Genomic DNA, 19871 nt, shown 5'->3' on the forward strand with positions numbered 1-19871 from the left:
AGTGGGCAGATCACCCAAGGTCAGGAGTTCGAGACCAGCCTGGCCAACACAATGAAACCCCATCTCTACTAAAAATACAAAAGTTGGCTGAGCACGGCAGCACACACCTGTAATCCTAGCTACTCAGGAGTCTGAGGCACGAGACACTTAAACTCAGGAGGCAGAAGTTGCAGTGAGCCAAGATCATGCCACTGCACTCTACCCTGGGCAACAGAGTGAGATTCTGCCTCAAAAAAAAAAAAAAAATCAAAGTAGCAGGAAAGATTCTTCTACTTGGAGGAAAAAACACCTAAGTAGTTAACCAACAAACTAATTTTCACATGAAAAAGAATACACAGTGAAAGTTTTCCAGAATTGTGTCCAAACAACAGAAAAACAATACTCTCACAGTTACGACCATGAGTAAAAATATACTATAATTCTAATCATAAAGTATCAAATATGGCTCTAAATACAAAGAAATTTGATATAAATTACTCACATTGTAAAATGAAGATAGGGTTTATGTATAGCAGCAGCTGATGACTGTTTCTTTGGTGATCCTGAGTGACAACTGGTCTCAAAAATTGATAAAGCATTTTCATCTTCACTATCCTCTAAAATTAAAGTTTCTATATCTGTTTAAGAAAATCACAATAGTTATGAGGCTTATAAAGTCATTTAATATTACTGCCCTACCAAAGCTAAGAAAAATTGAGTTAAAAATCAAACGACATTAACTAATAAGTTATCTATCAAATATAATACAGGCAAATTAACAAACTGCAGATTTTAAAATAATTTATAAAGAAAATTAATATAATATTTTTATCTTTATAGACTACCTACTGCAGTATTATGAGATGTAATTTGGGAGAACTCACTGACTGACTGAAAACAAAACAAGTCTAGAAAACAAGTGGTACTCTCATAAAATCCCACCTATTTAACTAAAAGTCTCTGAGTTAATTTTGACCAAAACCAGTCCATTTCACCTTTAATTAGTAGGTTAGTTGAGTCAAGGCCAGTTCTTATAAAAGCAACAAGGAATAAACTGACTCTTAGTTTTTGAAGAGGATACACCTTGTCAAGGAAGTCTTAGTCTAGTTAAGACGGAGTCAGAAATTCCATCAAAGCTAATATTAAAAATACATTCATTTACATAGCATTATTCTCTCTATGGGCCTTAGGTTACCACTCAGGGAACCAACTGGAACTAAAATCTCTACTGAGAATTGCAACACTTAAAGCCTTACCTAGACTACCACCTAAAGTATGAACAGCAATACTTTGAACACACCTAATCAAGTGACAATTCATTCAATAAAAAGCAATGTTTCATGTGTACAGGATGTGACAGAGAATTAAGATAAAGAGAAATCATACCCCTTCAAAACAAACCAAAATATATATATACAGATGCTTTCTAAAATGAGATACTGAATTGTGCTGGCAGATAGAGATTTCAAGTGGCTTTTAAAAGCTAAATACTTAGTACAAGTCATACTTTAAAAATTAATCTTGGAAATAACTGAGTATATTTTGAGTGATAATTTCATACACAAGGAAATGATATTTATTTGTCTAAGAAAAATATTAAAGACCAAAACAAGCCAGAACAAATAATATAACTAAATAGCTAAAAGTCATTATTGATAATCAAATAAAATTTGATTGCTCTTCTCCACTGGTTCATGTCAACTAGTTCTACCAACAGGATCTCATGTATACTTTATATTTACAAAAAAAAGTTATAAGAAAACATAGATAATAATGCTATAAAATAGTAATTCACAAATGGAGATAAAGAGCTATGATAATCTCTCCAAAGGAAAGATGAGGTTTTTATGATTTTCTAAAGGTGACATAAGTTTTTTGGGAAGTTTTGGTACATAAAATACATTTCCAGTTATGAAATTCAGAAATAAAAAATTCACAAATCATGGCATGGTGCCTGGCTCATAGATATTCAATAAAATAGTCATTCCCCGTTCTGTCTGCCAAATTTAAGAAATCAGGAATTCCATGTGGTATCTTATGTGAGTCTGTCACTAAACAATTAAAGTTTCTGAAAAATATACTTATGACAAGAATTCATTGAACAATATTCATAATTTTTACTATATATATTTTTAATGTTAGTATAATTCTCTGAATAGTTTTCCGTTTGGTGCAGCCTACATTCCAGACCAGGTGCTAGGCACTGGAGAAATTAAGATAATCAAAAGACATTACTTTCCCTTCAAAGTTTACAAGCCTTATACTCTGATTAGAATGTCAACCTAATTTTTAAATTTTAAATTTTGATGTTTTTAATATTTAATTATTATTTTTTAAAGAGACAGGGTCCCACCATATTGGCCAGGCTAGTCTTGAACTCCTGACCTCAGGTGATCTTCGGCCTTGGCCTCCCAAAGTGCTGGGATTATACTGCATGAGCCACCACACCCAGCCAGGAGTGATGTTTTAAAGATAGTTTTCTGTTTGTATCTCAGGTGCGAAGTACAATACTGAGGCTTGATACAACTCTAGACCCGCTACAATCAGGTTCTTATATACTCCCTTAGCAATATCTCACACTCCTATCAGCACTGCACACTGCAGAGTGCCCTACCAATAACAACAAAATGTTGAGTTTAATCCGAAGCATTATAGCAGCATAGGTAAGGGCAAGGGCTCTGTGGTCAGGTTCCCTAGGCTGGGGCAGGCCCCGGAACTTACTGAATGACCTTATATTAACTAAATTACCAGGTTGGATGCGGTGGCTAACATCTGTAATCACAACACTTTGGGACGCCAAGGAGGGTAGGTCAGCTGAGGTCAGGAGTTCAAGACCAGCCTGACCAATATAGTGAAACCACATCTCTACTAAAAACAAACAAACAAAAAATTAGCTGGGTGTGGTGGCACACACCTGTAATCCCAACTACTTGGAAGGCTGAGGCAGGAGAATCACTTGAACCCAGGAGGCAGAGGCTGCAGTGATCTGAAATCACACCACTGCACTCCAACCTGGGTGACAGAATGAGACTATGTCTCAATAAATAAATAAATTAATTAATTAATTACCAGCCTACATCTCCCACTCTCCACCTCTATATAATCAGAGTGCTCACCTGTAAGCCTGTTAAGAGGATTAACAGGCGGGGTACAGTGGCTCACGCCTGTATTCCCAGCACTTTGGGAGGCCAAGGCGGGTGGATCATCTGAGGTCAGGAGTTCAAGACCAGCCTGGCCAAAATGGTGAAACCCCGTCTCTACTAAAAATACAAAAAAAAAAATTAGCCGGGTGTGGTGGCAGGCACTTGTAATCCCAGCTATTCAGGAAGGTGAGGCAGAAGAATCGCTTGTACCCAGGAGGCGGAGGTTGCAGTCAGCCAAGATGGCACCATTGTACTCCAGCCTGGCCCAACAAGAGCAAAACTCCATCTCAAAAAAAAAAAAAAAGGAGTAATAAATGACAATTTAAGGCTTTAAAGGTTAACCTATTATTATTACAGTCAATTTTCTAAAGATAGTAATAGCCCTATATTAAGATGATCAGAATGTCCCAAAAGTGAACATTCATTCATTTGTCTTACAAACATTTGCCAGGCAACTACCATATGTCAGGCAATATGCCAGGCCTGGAATATACAGTACTGAATAAAATAGATAATATTACCAAAGTGACACATAATCTTATGAGGAAACTATATTTATTTATTCCTGTACTTGTTTCATTTTAACAATATGAAAAGTAGTTTACAGTACCTTCTTTTTTGTCACTCTGGCTAATTTCAGCATGAGGAAATACTTTTTGCAAGACTGCTAGGATGTTGTTGAAGCTTCTTTCCAGCAGTGGCCTTATGATGGGGGACAGTGCATGCCCTGAAGACATCACAGCACGCTGGGAAGCAGGCACAATATTCTGCATTGCATGGTAAAAATCTTGGGCACTAAGCACTATTGAGGAAACATCCAGCTGCAGTTTATGACTGCTAGCATAAATCTGGGGATAACGCCTCCGCAGCGCAATCAGGGCAGCTTCAGTGCACAGGGCCTTGATATCAGCTCCACAGTAGCCTAATGCACAAAAGGAGAAAGATAAAAAAGGTACATTCATTAATATACACATCTTTATCTAAAGTTATAATCAATACTAAATCAATAACTATGTACAATTTTATCAGTAAAATAAAAACTAGCCATTTAAAATCACCAAATAAAACTGTTGAATTAAGGCTAAATACTTACACTAAGATTAAAACTTTTTGAATATTTTTAATTAACAAAAACATAAGCTAACAATATTAAAGCAAAACAAGCTATGTTTCTTATGTCCTTGATATAAGCTTTAAAACAAAAGTCATGTATTAGGTGATTAACTGATTACAATGTACAACTTTTTTTTCTTTTTAAGAGACAGAGTCTCAAATAAATTAATTAATAAGAGATAGGGTCTGACTCTGTCACCCAGCCAGGCTGGAGTGCAGTGGTGCAATCTGGCTCACTGCAACCTTCACCTCCCAGCCTCAAGTGGTCCTCCCACTTCAGCCTCCTGAGTAGCTGGGACTATAGGCATGTGCCACCACACTCATGTAATTTTTTAATTTTATTTTATTCATTTATTTTTGTAGCGATGAGGTCTCACTATATTGCCTAGGCTGGTCTCAAACTCCTGAGCCCAAATGATCCGCCTGCCTCGGCAACCCGAAGTGCTGGGATTACAGCCGTAAACCACCACACCTGGCCTACAATGCACAATTTTCTTTAGAAAAAAGTTTTAAAAGAATAATAGTTACATTTCAGTCCTTCATCAGTATTCTCAATCATTAGATTAGTTCTCAAGACATTATACTTAAGGATTTTTCTAATATTAACTTCCAAACACATAAAAGAGTAGTATATAAACAGAAACTTCAAAAACAGAGGTATTCTACTACCAACTCTGAGTGCAAACAACTATTAAGTTAACATTCATTTACTCCTATAATTATCACTTAAAATTGTAATTCATCTGATAGTTCCAAATATATTAAATAAGAATATTAAAAAATATTTCCTCCTGAGGAATGCTCTATGTGGGAAAAAATATTTCCAGTGATTTTCTACATTAATTTTCTTTGTTTAGTTTAAAATGACTGATAATCTAATTCTAAGGGTTATATCAACATGTGGTATTATTTATTACCCATGATTAATGGATGATCCAATCAAACAAGAGATCAAGCCCCAGTGTTTTAAAGTCATTTCATTCATCTGAGTAACAAATGCATTAAAAAAAAACACATGCTCTGTTGCATCCTTGTCACAAAATGAAAGAAAAGCTCAAACTAGTTTTTTCTGTTAGCAATTAAACTTGCATTTGGTCACAATTATCAGTTATGCCAGCAGGGGGAACCATTCGAATAGTTACAGAATATTAGACCCTAACTAAGTTCCTCCACGAATACCACATTTATTTTTATTTTATTTTACTTTGGGGAGACAGCATATCGCTCTGTTACCCAGGCTGAAGTACAGTAAGTGATCATGGCTCACTGCAGCCTTGACGTTCTAGGCTCAAGAAATCCTTGTGCCTCAGCCTGCTAAGTAGCTGAGACTACAGTGTGTGCCACCACATCAGGCTAATTTTGTGTGGTTTTTTTTTTGTTTGTTTGTTTGTTTTGGTAGAGATAGGGGTCTCGCTTTGTCCAGGCTGGTCTTGAACTCCTGGCCTCAAGCAATCCTCCTGCCTCAGCCTCCCAAAGTGCTGGTATTATAGGCATGAGCCATCACACCTGGCCTATTTATCTTTTTATACCTCATGATGACCTTATAGAACACTTAAATACTGAACTTAAAATAGTGATTACAAAGGAAAACTTATTCAAAGTTAGGGAAAAATTTAATATGATCTGGAAGAACTTAATTCAGAAGACTAAGCAGATTAAGCATTAACATTGTTCCATGACAGCGATCTGTCTCACAAATAATTTTTCAGATAACCAAATTTACCACTAGTGTCTTATTTTATTTTTTCTCAAATAAACCTGGAAAAACATATATTTTCCTTTTGCATATATATCTGTTACATTAATTCAATAATGTATTGAATACTAGCTCAAAGTTATAAACAGTTAACAAAATAATCCAAGGATGTGTTTACAGAATGTGAATTCTGTCTTCCATTCCAGAGGAATTAAGGAATATGCTACCATCTTCAAACAATATAAACCACCACATTTCTATTTCTTCTTCAAAAGTATATACACAGTTAATGAACATACTGTACAGTCCCATTTTAAGTGCAAAAGCCTAAGTTAAAAAAATTAAAACTCAGAAACTACTAAGGCAAAACATAAAATTAGCCACTATAAGGCATTTTACATAGCAAATGTTACCCGTAACATTTATGTTTGCCATAACATGTTAATTATATATGTAACAGTAATGTATTATTGTTCACCTTGCCCTCATTTATTCCAGACAAAAGAAATTATCAATAGACCCCACCTAATGAAGTAGATTTTCACATGAATTATTATAACCAATAGACTATAAAGAAATTTCTTTATATTTGCTTAAAGTAAGAATTACCGGTTTATATCTGCAATTCTCACCTTGATTATCCATCTGAATAAACACTGAAACTGAAACAAGAAACAGATTCCCAAGCCCCACAATAAACCTAGTGAATCAGAATATCTGGGGGTTTGAAATCATACGTGCATTTCGAGAAAGCTTTAGAAGTGATTCTGATACATGCACAAAATTGAGAACTACTGATTTAACATACTTCCTTCTAAAATTTTTTAAGTGCATCATAACCATGCTTAAATGGGTTATACTTAGGGTGACCACATGTGCTGGTTAGGCCTTTTGTCTTGTCATAATAATAATAATTAATAGCACAACTTTTCACTCTCAAAGGGTCCTTGTTCAGACAATAAATAATATGATCATTCTAGTAATACTGAAAACATACTACAGCCTTTTAGGAGTTAAAAGTTAATATTAAAGAAATTATAAACATCTCTTTTATAACCATACTAATTCTAACATTACAATTCTAATACTCTGTGAACACATTTAGACATCAAATAAAGAGGATTCTTGAGTACTGCTATTAAGATAGAAATTGTTCTGAAAGGCTGAAAATACAGCTACTGAAGAGGTTAGACTAGAAACAAGGCCATAACAAAATTTTATGAAGTTTTAAATACAGCATCAAACCTAACGAAGGCCCACAAGATAGACACTTCATTGAGACTCTTTCATTGTTTTAGCTCTCTCATTGAAAATGGAATAAATATGATTAGAGTTGTGCATTTCATTAATCGTGTGTTCCTACTATTTATGCAAATGTTCCTGATATCAATGTATGTTGAGTTTTTCACTATGCAAAAATCACACCCAATATGCATGCAAAAACTTCCAAGAACTTGGGAATTTCAAGGTAAAAGTTACCAAATCCATAACCTCTAACAAAACGTCAGCTATCTTTGCAGATGCTCATCAAGACTACATACTCTTTTATTAGACATAAATTTCAATGAACTGAACCCATTCCTGTTAAAACATGTTTTGCATATATACACTAGTGAGTTTGTAATGGATTTTAAAATACTATTTCATTCCCACTTAAAGATTTAAATTTGATTTTTTTTTTAATGTGAACCGGTTTCTCAAATGGAATGGATGTCATAACAAAAAACAGAAGTCACTTAATTATAATGGATTTTTATGTTACCGTCCAGGAAGCAAATGGTATATAAACAGACTCTGCAGACATACCGCTACCCCACAGAAGGGAGGAAAAATGGTAAGAGAAATTTATCAGTCCTATAAGAAATTATACCATGGAAATTCAAAAACTCAAGAAACTCCCTAAAAGCTAAAATAAATCACTTGGAAAAATGAGAAGTATTGTCCTTGGAAATGCAAAAGGAAACTAAGATTCTAATATTTGGGATGAAGAATTAAACTAGAGTATATAATATTTCAGATGGTAGACAGGATAATAGAAAGTAATTTAGAATACCTATCTCTTAGGGAATTTCCAAAACGATTTGACAACTTGACTTCTGCTTATTTCAGTTAAGGATCATTCTGTGACAAATTCACAGAAAAGTCTACAAAGATTTCCCAGTCTGATCTGAACTCTAACAAAATAATATCATAAATAAAAAGGGTCCAATTTCAAAAAGGGAAAAGATTGGATTTTGTACCAAATACCACCCTCTCCCATAAAGCAGCACAAGGCTTTGCAAAGGTCAAGCCAAATTTACATGAAATGTGTTTGGCGCATGCTCTCTTATACCAGGCAAAGCTTAAACTGAAGTAGTGCTGGAGAGATTTACGTTTTCTCCTCACCAGAAGTTGTCGAGGTCTTTGTGGTTCAAAAGCTGAGGGATGCTGCTTCGGAGATGGAGGTCCCTGTGGATGAAGAGGATAATTTGGATGTAGCTAACTGAATGGACTAATGTTCTATTTAAGTTTTAGTTATTTGATGGTGGATCACAATGATTTTTTAAAATTAAGTTGTTCTTTTTGGCTTTGGTAACTTTAAAGTTTTCCCAAGTAAGCTGTTGTTAGTGAACTTATTTGGGAGATTTCTTCATAATGCTTAAAAAGTTAATGATGATTGGGTTTTTTTTTTTAATTTATATTTTTCAGAGAATGAGAGGAAAACAGACAAAAGGGGGGAAAGAATGTAGGAAAAATACGTGTGTGTATATTCAGCTACCTAATATTGTATTCTTTTTATTTCGGACCTAATTAGAGCCAAACCCTGAATTCCATCTCCTATATGTGATCATTTGTACAGATAAATGTTCTCACCACGTCCTAGAAGGACAGTAGTGTCCATTGACTCTGTGGGGAGATCTTCCACTCTGTGAAAAATGTACAGTTAAATTGAAAAGTTTTATATTTGGGGAAATATAATCAAATACCATTAACTATTTTCTTTGAAGACCCCTCCCACCCAACTTCTTTCTAGACCACAGGAATGAAAATGAACTCACTGTGTAATCTAAAAAGTAAAAGCAAAAGGCTGCAGTCCTGCTTTGACATGAACCTTTCTTTCTCAAGTTTAAGCTTATTTTTCTTAGTAAAATTTCTAAGAGGGAATGATTTTTTCAAAAGGAGACCCTGTAGTAATATTATGGATACCCAGCTCTCAATGAAAGGCATGTTATTATTGAGCTTTGTTAACTAAACACCTAATGGCAGTTAAAATTCTAATTGAGAAGTACCCAAACTTTAAGTGAAACAGTTAAAATAACTTTAAAATATAAAGGCACAGCCAATCTGTCGCACAATCAAAAACATAACTATGCTCATTCACATTCCAAACGTAAGGGCAGGGAGGCTTAACAGAAAAATGACAATCCAAGAATTCAAACAGTAACACTCACCAACACATTTTTCAGCCAATTCACCTAAAAAAGCATCTGACAATTTTGGATTCCAGTCCCTGGTATGGATCTGTAAGATGTGTTTTCTTGCCTAAGATGAAAAGCACAGATATATAAAGTCTTGCCCAAGAAGAAAAGTACAGATAAAATATTATTAATCCCTCAAATATGTTAGGTAAAACAAATTTTGACTAACCATATCCCATTAAAATGTTTATTTTTTTTAAAAATGTAAACACCTTAGCATCTATCTACATCAACTTTGATTCCAACAGTAAACTGGGAGATACGTAGTAGAGATCTTGTCTCTGTTTCACAATCTAAGACATTTAATGTTATAATAGGTGAAGAAAATTGACTAGCAGCATATAATGACCATGACTCATCTGGGACTAGAATTCAAAACCAAATCTCACTTTTCTACCACACCATTTCTACCATTTGAAAATACATGAACGAAAAACTTTTATATTATAAAAGCTATAGTCATAATTTTAAACAAACTTTAACTTCATAGATTTGTGGGGTTATGATTGACAATGAGCAAAATGACAGGTAACAAACTTGAAAAAAGTTTTTATTTGAAAAGTTTTCAATTTTAAGTAAATATCATGCATGCCAGTTGTGGTGGCTCACACCTGCAATCTCAGCACTTTGGGATGCTGAGGTGGGAGGATCACTTGTGCCCAGGAGTTGAAGGCTAGCCTGGACAACATAGTGACACCCTGTCTCTACAAAAGAATTGTTTTTTAATTAATTGGGCATGGTGGTGAACGCCTGTGGTCCCAGGTACTCTGGAAGCTGAGGTGGGAGTATTACTTGTGCCTGAGAGGTCAAGGCCTGCGGTGTGCTGTGATCACGCCACTGCACTCCAGCCTGGGTGAGAGAGTGAGACCCTGTCTTAAAGAAAAAACATAAAATAAAAATGTATATATATATACATAAAATGCATATTATTACTTTGTCAGTTAGTTGATGCTTTGGCATTTAATATCTAACAAGGTAATTTCAGTAAATATGAATTAAATGCTTTGAAAGATCTAAGTGTTATAAACAATTTTACACTGATTTCAGCATTCTCTAGCTTAAATCTGACTGCATAGCGCAATCAAAATTTTAACATATTGGTTCTACAACAAACAAATTTATTTTTCTAAAATAGGTTTTTTGTTTTGTTTTTTGAGACTGAGCCTCGCTTTATCGCCCAGGCTGGAATACAGTGGTGTGATCTCAACTCACTGCAATCTCAGCCTTCCAGGTTCAAGTGATTCTCATGACTCAGCCTCTGGAATGGCTGGGATTACAGGTATCCACCACCACCCCACCTGGCTAATTTTTATATTTTTGGTAGAGATGAGGTTTCACTGTGTTGGCTAGGCTGGTCTTGAACTCTTGACCTCAAGTGATCCGCCTCCTTGGCCTCCTAAAGTGCTGGGATTACAGTCATGAGCCACTGCACCATGCCTAAAATAGTTTTTTTAAAAAACCACTAACATATAAGAATGTATAATCAGCTGATACTACCACCAACAACAGTCAGATGAGAATTCTGTTTTCACATTTGTCTTCCTTGGAGAAAATTACAACACTTCTTAAAAACTGAGTATGTTTGTTCCCTCAATACTGCTATCTAAGCTTCTTGAGACATGAAAAAGCAAATTATAACCAAGACATCTTACTGGCTTGATGAGGAATTTGGGGTCCAGCAACAAAACAAAACAGAACAACTTCAAAGTCATGAAGATAAATCTTGCTCAAAAAGCTGACCAAATCTGGAATCAATAGCTACAGCTTCAATTCCAAGTTCTAAGTTAGGCATTCAGCTATGAAACTTAAAGCAATGATATGACACTTATTTTCTTCCAACTTGAAGTATTTGCCTGAACAGATACTAAAAAAAGAAGGCCCAAAAGAAATATCAACCTAACAGCATATATATTCTGTAAGAGGACATTAAGAATCTACATAAACTTCATTAGCAGCACAGGTACTGCTCATTACAAGACCCTTAAAAAATCAAAAATATGTCAAAAAAAATTATGCTGGAAGATATCCCAAAAAGAGATCCATTCTTATTCTCTCTCTTCTCTAAAAGGAGACTTTAAAAAATGAAATTAATTATATCTAAGGTTAGCAAGTTATTTTCAGGTCCCTAAAACATTTAAGTTCCATGCTGTTTCCCTATGTAACCCAATCAAAGTCACTTTCCTTTTGCAATACTAAAAACAAGACATAGAATCAAGAAAAAATTATTTAAATGTAGAAATCAAGAAATGTTCATTATATATTTTACTCCATATGGCATACCAAATAGGAAGTCAAATGGCTTCCTCTATTAGAAAGTACCTTCCTCTGCTATTAAATGTCAAAGGCAAATTTAAGCCCCTCATTTTTCAGAATCCACAAGTATACATTCAAACATGTATTACTATAACAATCATAAAAATCATGATGATAAAGGAAAATAAATTTAAAAGCATTACTGCATATAGAAAATGTACATTTTATGCAAATAGTAACAAAAGTATTAAAATTTGAAACCAATATTTACTTTTATTAATCTTTTACTTTATCAAATAGCAAGAGTCATGATACTCTATTGGCCAAACCACTGGAGTAAGACACTGGTAACACTTTAAATTAATGACCCAAATACCCTTTTTACTACCCTTCATACTTCCCTAAGCCATTCATTATACCTTTCTCCTAGCAAACTATTTCACAGCACAACTTCACACACCACTGATAACCTTGCCTCCTAATTCACTAAGAAAACTGAAGCAATAAGAAAAAAACTTCCAGACTCCCCACATCCTAATCACCAAAGATGTCTATCCATTAGTATGTGTCCCAACAATATTCTGTCTTCTCTCTATTGTCACAGATGAACTAACCAGCCTAGCTAAAGTCATTCACACCACTTTTATTCTAAATCCTATCACTTTTTTGCCTATTGAGGACATCTCTCAATTTCACACAAAAATTCCCTTTTCTACTGGATATTTCTTCCATCTTGAAAGCAATGAAAGACATTATCTTGTTCCTGCTTCCTTCAATATCATATCACCTAAATTTTTTGCTTCCCTTTGCAGAAAAACTCTTTTTAAAACATATCTATATTCACTCCCTCCAATTCCTTCTCATTTTCCCTTGAACTAACACACTCCAATTAAGCATTTGTACCCACTACTAACTGAAACTGTTCTCATCAGATTTGATGACCTACAAAACGACAAATACAATGACCAATTTTCTGTCCTCAGCTGAATGGACTTAGCAACATGTGACATGATTAATTACACTCTCCTCATTGATACATCTTCTTCACTTGGCTTCCAGACCACCCCAGTCTCTTAGTTTTCCTCTTGCCTTACTGATTGCTCTGTAAGACAGAAGATTTGGTAATCTCATCTAGTCTCAGGATCTTAAAAACTAGTTAAGGCAAAAAGGTAAATAGCCAGCTTAGGCCTTTCCACAGACTCTGGCCTGAGAAAAATGACCTTAGATTTCAGTCTCATAAAACTGTTTCCTTGAAATGTTAGAAAGGGAAAGTTACTGTGGAAAACTATGTTAAAGATCCATGCTGTGCAATATAGTAAGCCGTGAGCCACACAATGCTATTTTATTTAAATTTTAAATTAATTCAGACTAAACAAAATTTAAAATGCAGTTCTTTAGTCACACTAGCCACATTTTAAGTGCTCAACAGCCACATGTGGCTGGTCGCTACCACACTGCACACTGCTCAAAAAATAATGCCAATAAAGAACATTTCCATCATCACAGAAAATGCTATTAGACAGTACTGTTCTAGACCTTGATTACTGTTAAACCTTTGATTTGTGTGAAATGAACCCAGACTGTGAGGCTGTGACTGGCATATAGACTCCTGAGGCCTACTTAACTAAGACGGTACAGAAGACAACTGGGAAATCAAGGAAATGGCTTTCCTGTTCTGTGTCTCAGAACTAAGCACGTTTCCCCATGTACTGAAGAGCATGAAAGCTGTGCTTGGACTGTTGTTATACGTCCCAAAAAATAAAAGCTGATGCTTCCCCATGCTAAAGCAGACTGTACCTACTTCAGCCCTATCTCCTACAAATAAACACACCAATATGCAATGATACATTCCTGAAGGCTGCACTTTGGCAATGAAAATAATGCTGTACATGTTCTGTTTCCTGTCCTGACAAAACTAGGTAAAATTGGTGCCAATTTAAAGCCTGTAAATTGGATTGTCAATCCAAATCTGAGTCAACTAGTGGTGATTGTGGAGACTGATGTCAATCTGAAGTATGAACTGCTCTGCACAGGGAAGCCATTGCCTTTGTTTCTCTATTGTCTTCCATACAGTCCTAATCACTAAGATTTTCACATCTAGGTATGTTAAACCCAGGCATTTCACAGAGGTCTAAGAACAAAGCCATACAACAAATACATATTCACATACAGTATCTCCTCTGCATATATCTCTTCCTCTCAAATATGAATTTCTAATGAAAAGCCAGTCAGATGATACTAATCAAACCAAGATAATATTAAAAATTTCAAGCTGAATTAGGAAAAAAGAACTTTGTATATCATAATAAAAAACATTTACATAATCAATGATTATGTAAATCATTGCCCTGTGTTAATACATTCTTTAGAAACACTTTATACCATAATGAATAACGTTTGTTGCTTTTAATTAAATACAGCAATTTCTGTGAAAATTTGGGCACTGGGTCCTTATTCATAAACCCACTAATACTCTATAAAAACATTATTTTATGAGAATAAAATTACTATGGCTAACTAGAGACATAACCTGTCATACAGAACAATTACTACAATCCAGAGAACTAAAGCGCAAGTAAGCATCTACAGTGACCTAAGCAAGAGCTTTCCTCTTACTGTCTAAAAATCATAAACTTTCTTATAATTGTTAATAGAAAAAAAACTGTTCCATAATTACATAAGATTTTTAAAGTATTAACTAAGATATCCTATAAGCACAAAATATGAACAATGAAAATTCATACACTATCACCCTCAGAACATACGCCTTATAGAAATTAACATACTGAAAACAAAAACTCTTACCTTTTGATCAGGCAGGTTGAACAGGAATTCTCTGTCAAAACGACCAGGTCTCCTGAGTGCAGGATCTATAGAGTCAAGTCTGTTTGTAGCACCAATAACAACAATTTCACCCCTATTATCTAATCCATCCATAAGAGCAAGGAGGGTTGATACTATAGAGCTGTAAAATAATTTTCAGACACAATTTTAAAAAAGAAAACTGTAAACACTGCTGCTTACAATAACTTTTATAAGTTTTTAATGCTAATAAAATAACTATAGCATGATTACATTTTAATGCAGGATCAAGTGATTTACAAAAATTATTTTCAAAAGCATTCAGAACGTTGGCATTCAAAGACACCTAAACCTTGGCAACCAAAACAAATGGACTTTATCAAAATTAAAAACTTTTCTGCTTCAAAAGATAATATTAAGAAAGTAAAACTATAACCTAAGAATATTTGTAGATCATATATTTCATAATATATATAATGAACAATTACAACTGAACAACTAAACAATACAAAGACAAATAACAAAATTTTAAAGTAGGCAAAAGGGCCAGGCACAGTGGCACACGCCTGTAATCCCAGCACTTTGGGAGGCCAAGGTGGGCAGATTGCTTGAGCCCAAGAGTTTGAGATCAGCCTGGGGAACATGGCAAGACCAAACCTCTAAAAACAAAAAATATTTTTTAAAAATAGGCAAAAAATTTGTATAGACATTTTTCCAAAGACGATATACAAAACCACATCAATAGTCATCAAGCATACATAAATTAAACCAAATGAGATGCCACTTCAAAACCACCAGAATGACTATAATCAGACAGAAAGATAATTAACAGCTTTTGATGAGGACGTAGAGAAGTTGGAACACTCATACACTGACTAATTGGTAGGAACATAAATTGATGTTCCTCTTTGGAAAAAGAGTATTGTGGTTCCTCTGTTAAACGTAAGAGTTGCCAAATGATCCAGCAATATCCACAAAAAAAACTTAACACACAAATGTTCACAGCAGCATTTTTCATAACCAAAAAAGTGGAAGAAATCCAAATGTCCATCAACTGATAAGTGAACAGAATAAATGTGGTATATCCATACAATGGAAGTATTCCTCAATAAAAATAAATGAAGTACCGATAGCTACAACAACATGGATGAATCTTGAAAACACTATGCTAAAGAAGTCAGACACAAAAGGCTACATATTGTATAATTCCATTCATACAAGATATCCCAAATAGGCAAATCTATAGAAAAACAAAGTATATTAGAAGTTGCCTAGAGCTTGGGAGGATAAGGAGAATGTTGGGAGTGATGGTTAAAGGGTTTATATGAGGTTTCTGGGGTCATGAAAATGTTCTAAAATTGACTGTAGTGCTGGTTACATAACTGTAAATATACTGAAAGTCACTGAACTAAGCAGTTAAAATGAGTAAACTGGGCCAGGCGCAGTGGCTCACACCTGTAATCCCAGCACATCGGAAGGCCAAGGCAGGCAGATTGCCTGAGGTCGGGAGTTCAAGACCAACCTGGCCAACATGGTAAAACCCCATCTCTACTAAAAAATACAAAAATTAGCTAGGCATGGTGGTGGGTACCTGCAGTCCCAGCTACTCGGGAGGCTGAGGCAGGAGAATTACTTGAACACGGAGGCAGCAGAGGTTGCAGTGAGCTGAGATTGCACCACTGCACTCCAGACTTGGTGACAAAAGCAAAACTCAACCTGTACAGCTGTTATTATGGGATCTTTGTGGGAGTCGATCTTCTGGCTGGAAACCTCTGTGGCTGGTGGCACCTCTGCCCCAGTTTTGCTTAGACCTGCTGGGTTTGTTCCGCCCACCCAGCCTGGCAGACTGCGCTTACTCACACTACCAACCTAGATCCCATGCCTGCCAAGGGCAAGCCAGGCATGGAGCAGCAAGGGGTGTTTGAGTGAGCCTGAGGTGCAGCCACTGCGTACAGTCAGGCATGCTGGTTGCTGCAGTGGGACAAGCAGCTCCAGGGTTGGCACAGGTGATGGCTCTCTGTGAGGTTGTGGCTGGTCCAGGTACACTGCAATCAGCTTCCATGGCTACCAGTGAGGAACACAATGGTGCCTGGAAGCTTGGAGACTCTAGGAACCATAGGGACCCAAAGAGGGAGTCACAGCCCTGGCTCAGGGAGCTCCCAGGTCTGGGTTCCCTGAAGGGCCATAGTTTTTCTCTCCTCTTCACCCACAACATGCCAAACAAGAGGTGTGCTTCAGCCCTGTTTGTATTACAGCTCTTTCAGCCCCACCATTTGACAGGTCCTGAGTTCTTATCCTGCATTCAGGAAGAACAAGGTATGCGGACAAGTGGAGGGTGAGCAAGGCAAAGAGGAGCTTTACTGAGTGACAGAATAGCTCAGAGGAGACCCTGGATTGGGTAGCTCCTCTTTACAGGCAGGTCGTCATGTTGAGTGTTCAGCTCTCAGCAGAGAGGAGGCTCTGGAGTGGGTAGCTTCTCTCTGCAGCTGGTCATCCTGACATCTACAGCTCTCAGCAGAGAGATGGCCCTGGAGCGGGTAGCTCCTCTCTGCAGTTGGTCCTCCTGATGTCCCCTCAGCTTTGGCTGAGCCAGGGCTTTTATGGGACTCAGAGGGAAGTAAGTGCACCCCAACTGGTCAATGGGTGGTTTTGGGCAGGCCCAGAAAGGGCATCACAAGTTCCCACTCCAGGCTGTGGGATTGGCAGCCCAGCCCTAAGCATTAGGGGCCTGCCTCCTCCTGCCCAGGAGCCTGTCTGCCTCCTGCTGCCATTCATGGTGTCCAAGCAGTTTGTGCCAAGGGGCACCTGCAGATCAGCACCAAGCTTCCCTCAGCCACCCCCTCGGTTCCCTTCGCAGGCTCATCGGCACCCAAAGTCTGGAGGGGGCTGAGGCAGCAGGGAGCTAGCATGAAGCACTAACCCTGAGCATGCACAGAACCAGCCAGGCTGCAACAGTGCCCTGGCTTGGCCCCACCCTTGCTCCAAGATCGATGCAGAGGCCAGGAGTGGGGAGAGGCCAGGCAGTGGAACAAACACCTCCAAGCCTGTAGGGACAGGGGAGGCCTTCCCAGGCCCCTCAGAGTGCAAAGATGCCAGGTTAAATGGCCATGACTTGGGCAGCTGCAGCTACGCCCAGGAAGGCAGGACTCCTGCCTGCTCCCAGGCCCACCACAAGAGTACAGGAAGGCCCAGGTCCACAGCCGTGATTTGGGCAGCTTGCAGCTGCATCCAGGAAGCCCTCATCCCACCAACTCAAAAGGAGTGGAATTCCCACTTGTGCCCCGCTTTCACCAGCTCTGTGGAATGTACAGCCCGAGCCACACCTCCCCACTGTAGTAGGTGTGATGGTGGTGGCCACTCCAGATGGGCCACCACTGCTATCACTGAACTGTATCTCAGTAAAACTGTTTTTCTTTTTTTTTTTTTAAAGAAAAAATACAATAGTTTGTTTTTAATAGATAGCAATCTGGGAGGTTTTAAATGTCTGGAAATGCATATAACGTTTAGTTTCTGTTACATTAGATTTGCATTATTGTTATACCTTTGGACAATTTCTTTAGAATGGCTACCACTTTATGTTCAACTCAAAATTATTTTCTGCATATTTTAGAGTAGTTTTTTAAAAGTATGATGACTTAAACATTTCTGAATATAAGCGTTTCATGTCTAATTATAACAAAACCATAGTTCTAGTAACAATGTTCTTTCTAGTGTTTTCCAACTGCTCTCATTTCTATTCCTTTACTCTTATTGCTAACACCTGCCTGAAATAACTTCTCCAATATGTTCAACATGTTAAAGAAAACATTCTCCTTCCCAAACACACTGCTCTAGTTGTGTTTCCAAAATCTATAAGTAGAACCAAAATGCTAGATACCAAGTGTATGTGTGAAGGAAGGATGTGTGATTCTTCTTTTCAAATTAAGTAACTGAAAATTAGTGACCTAGGTTTCTCATTAAAGATATAAAGGGGTTGGGGAGTATAAGTAGCCTCAAATATAAGTTCATATTTAACCTCCAATTTTCCCTTAGTATCTTCCAATTACAGATTGGCATTTCAAATGTTTGCTGGAATTTATCTGCATTTTTAAATGTCTTGTAACTGAAAAGTCTTCAGATGATAAAGACTCAGACATGGGCAGAAACAGAATTACAATCTAACTTAAAATATACCAAAAGTTGTCTTGAAAAAAAAATCTGAATGGCCAACTCTTGGATTACAATCCTTTAACAACTCCTGTGATGTCAAAAATTAAAAGTCCAAACTACTTGACATGATATTCAAGGCCTACTTGCCTATCCCAAATTCTCTCTCCTACATTATTTTCTAAAATCGTTGTTTTATCTTTCAAATATAGATCTAAAATCCAATGAAATTGTTTTGTATGGTGTGTACGGGAATCTAGGGTTTTTTCCCACTAAAAAGATGTCCAATTTTCCCAGCATTATCTATAAAAAAGGTCATCTTTTCCTAACAGCATCTGCACTGCCTCTTTTACCATAAACTAGGCATCCATAAGTGTGTGCATTTATTTATGGCTCTGGGCTCTGTTCCATTCCTCTATTTGTCTAGTCTTCTGCCAATATAACCCTAAGAGGCCTTAATAACTAGTAGAGCAAGTGCTCCCACCTTGTAGAAGAAAAGACAATTGAAAAATATTTCTTTCCATTTATTTAATCTTTCTTTAATGTTTGTCAATCAAGTTTTAATATTCTCTGCATAAATATAACATGAGACTTCATAGATTTACTCATAGTAACGTTTTTCTAATGAGACTGCAAATAGTAACTTTTCATTTTTACACAATTACTAGCAACAAAAATTAAAAATTATGTTTATATTGATTAGTCTAAACGTCTAAACTTCCTAGCATCTATCTACAGATTGCTTGCAAATCCTACATACATAATTGTAATCCCTAAATACAAATAAGAGTATTGTTTTTTCCTCTTTAAAATGTGTATCTTGTATAGCTTTGTCTTGCCAGACTACACTCACTGTGATCTATAGAACAGTATTGGTCAGAAGTGTTCATCGCAAAATAAACACGCTTGTCATATTCTCCATATTATAAGCAAAGTTTTCATGTTTGAACATTAAGTCCATTTGTTGTAAGTTTTTCTGTAGCTACCTTTAAGGAAATACTTTATATTCCTTGTTCTCCAAGATGAAGACCTTATTATGACTAAATATTGCATTTTATCAAACATTTCTTCCACATCTATTGAGGTGACTGTCTTGATTTTTCTCTAATATAAAAATGTGCTAAAGTAACATTAACTGACTTCTCTCATATTAAATAATCCTTGTGTGTTTGAAATAAAATCAATATAGTCATAATATATTATCCTTTTTTTATCTTTCTGATGTAAAGCTCTACCAATCTGTTTAGGATTTTTATATGCATGTTCACAAGTGAGACTGGG

At 36.4% G+C, this 19871-nt stretch overlaps 1 protein-coding gene across 4 annotated transcripts in view; it reads right to left on the reverse strand.

The window, feature by feature from the left end:
- The window catches only part of ATAD2B (ATPase family AAA domain containing 2B), a 195650-nt gene that overhangs the window by 84889 nt on the left and 90890 nt on the right, over nucleotides 1-19871 (reverse strand). For all 4 annotated transcript variants that reach the window (XM_074394602.1, XM_074394596.1, XM_074394609.1 and 1 more), the window contains 4 exons: nucleotides 14448-14607; nucleotides 9363-9453; nucleotides 3733-4044; nucleotides 482-617 (listed from right to left, as the gene is read on the reverse strand). In XM_074394602.1, coding sequence (XP_074250703.1) covers nucleotides 482-617; nucleotides 3733-4044; nucleotides 9363-9453; nucleotides 14448-14607 — 699 coding nt within the window. The remainder of the gene's footprint in view (nucleotides 1-481; nucleotides 618-3732; nucleotides 4045-9362; nucleotides 9454-14447; nucleotides 14608-19871) is intronic.

This window comes from Saimiri boliviensis, chromosome 1 (assembly GCF_048565385.1).
Source record: "Saimiri boliviensis isolate mSaiBol1 chromosome 1, mSaiBol1.pri, whole genome shotgun sequence".
In the NCBI taxonomy this organism is placed as follows: Eukaryota; Metazoa; Chordata; class Mammalia; order Primates; family Cebidae; genus Saimiri; species Saimiri boliviensis.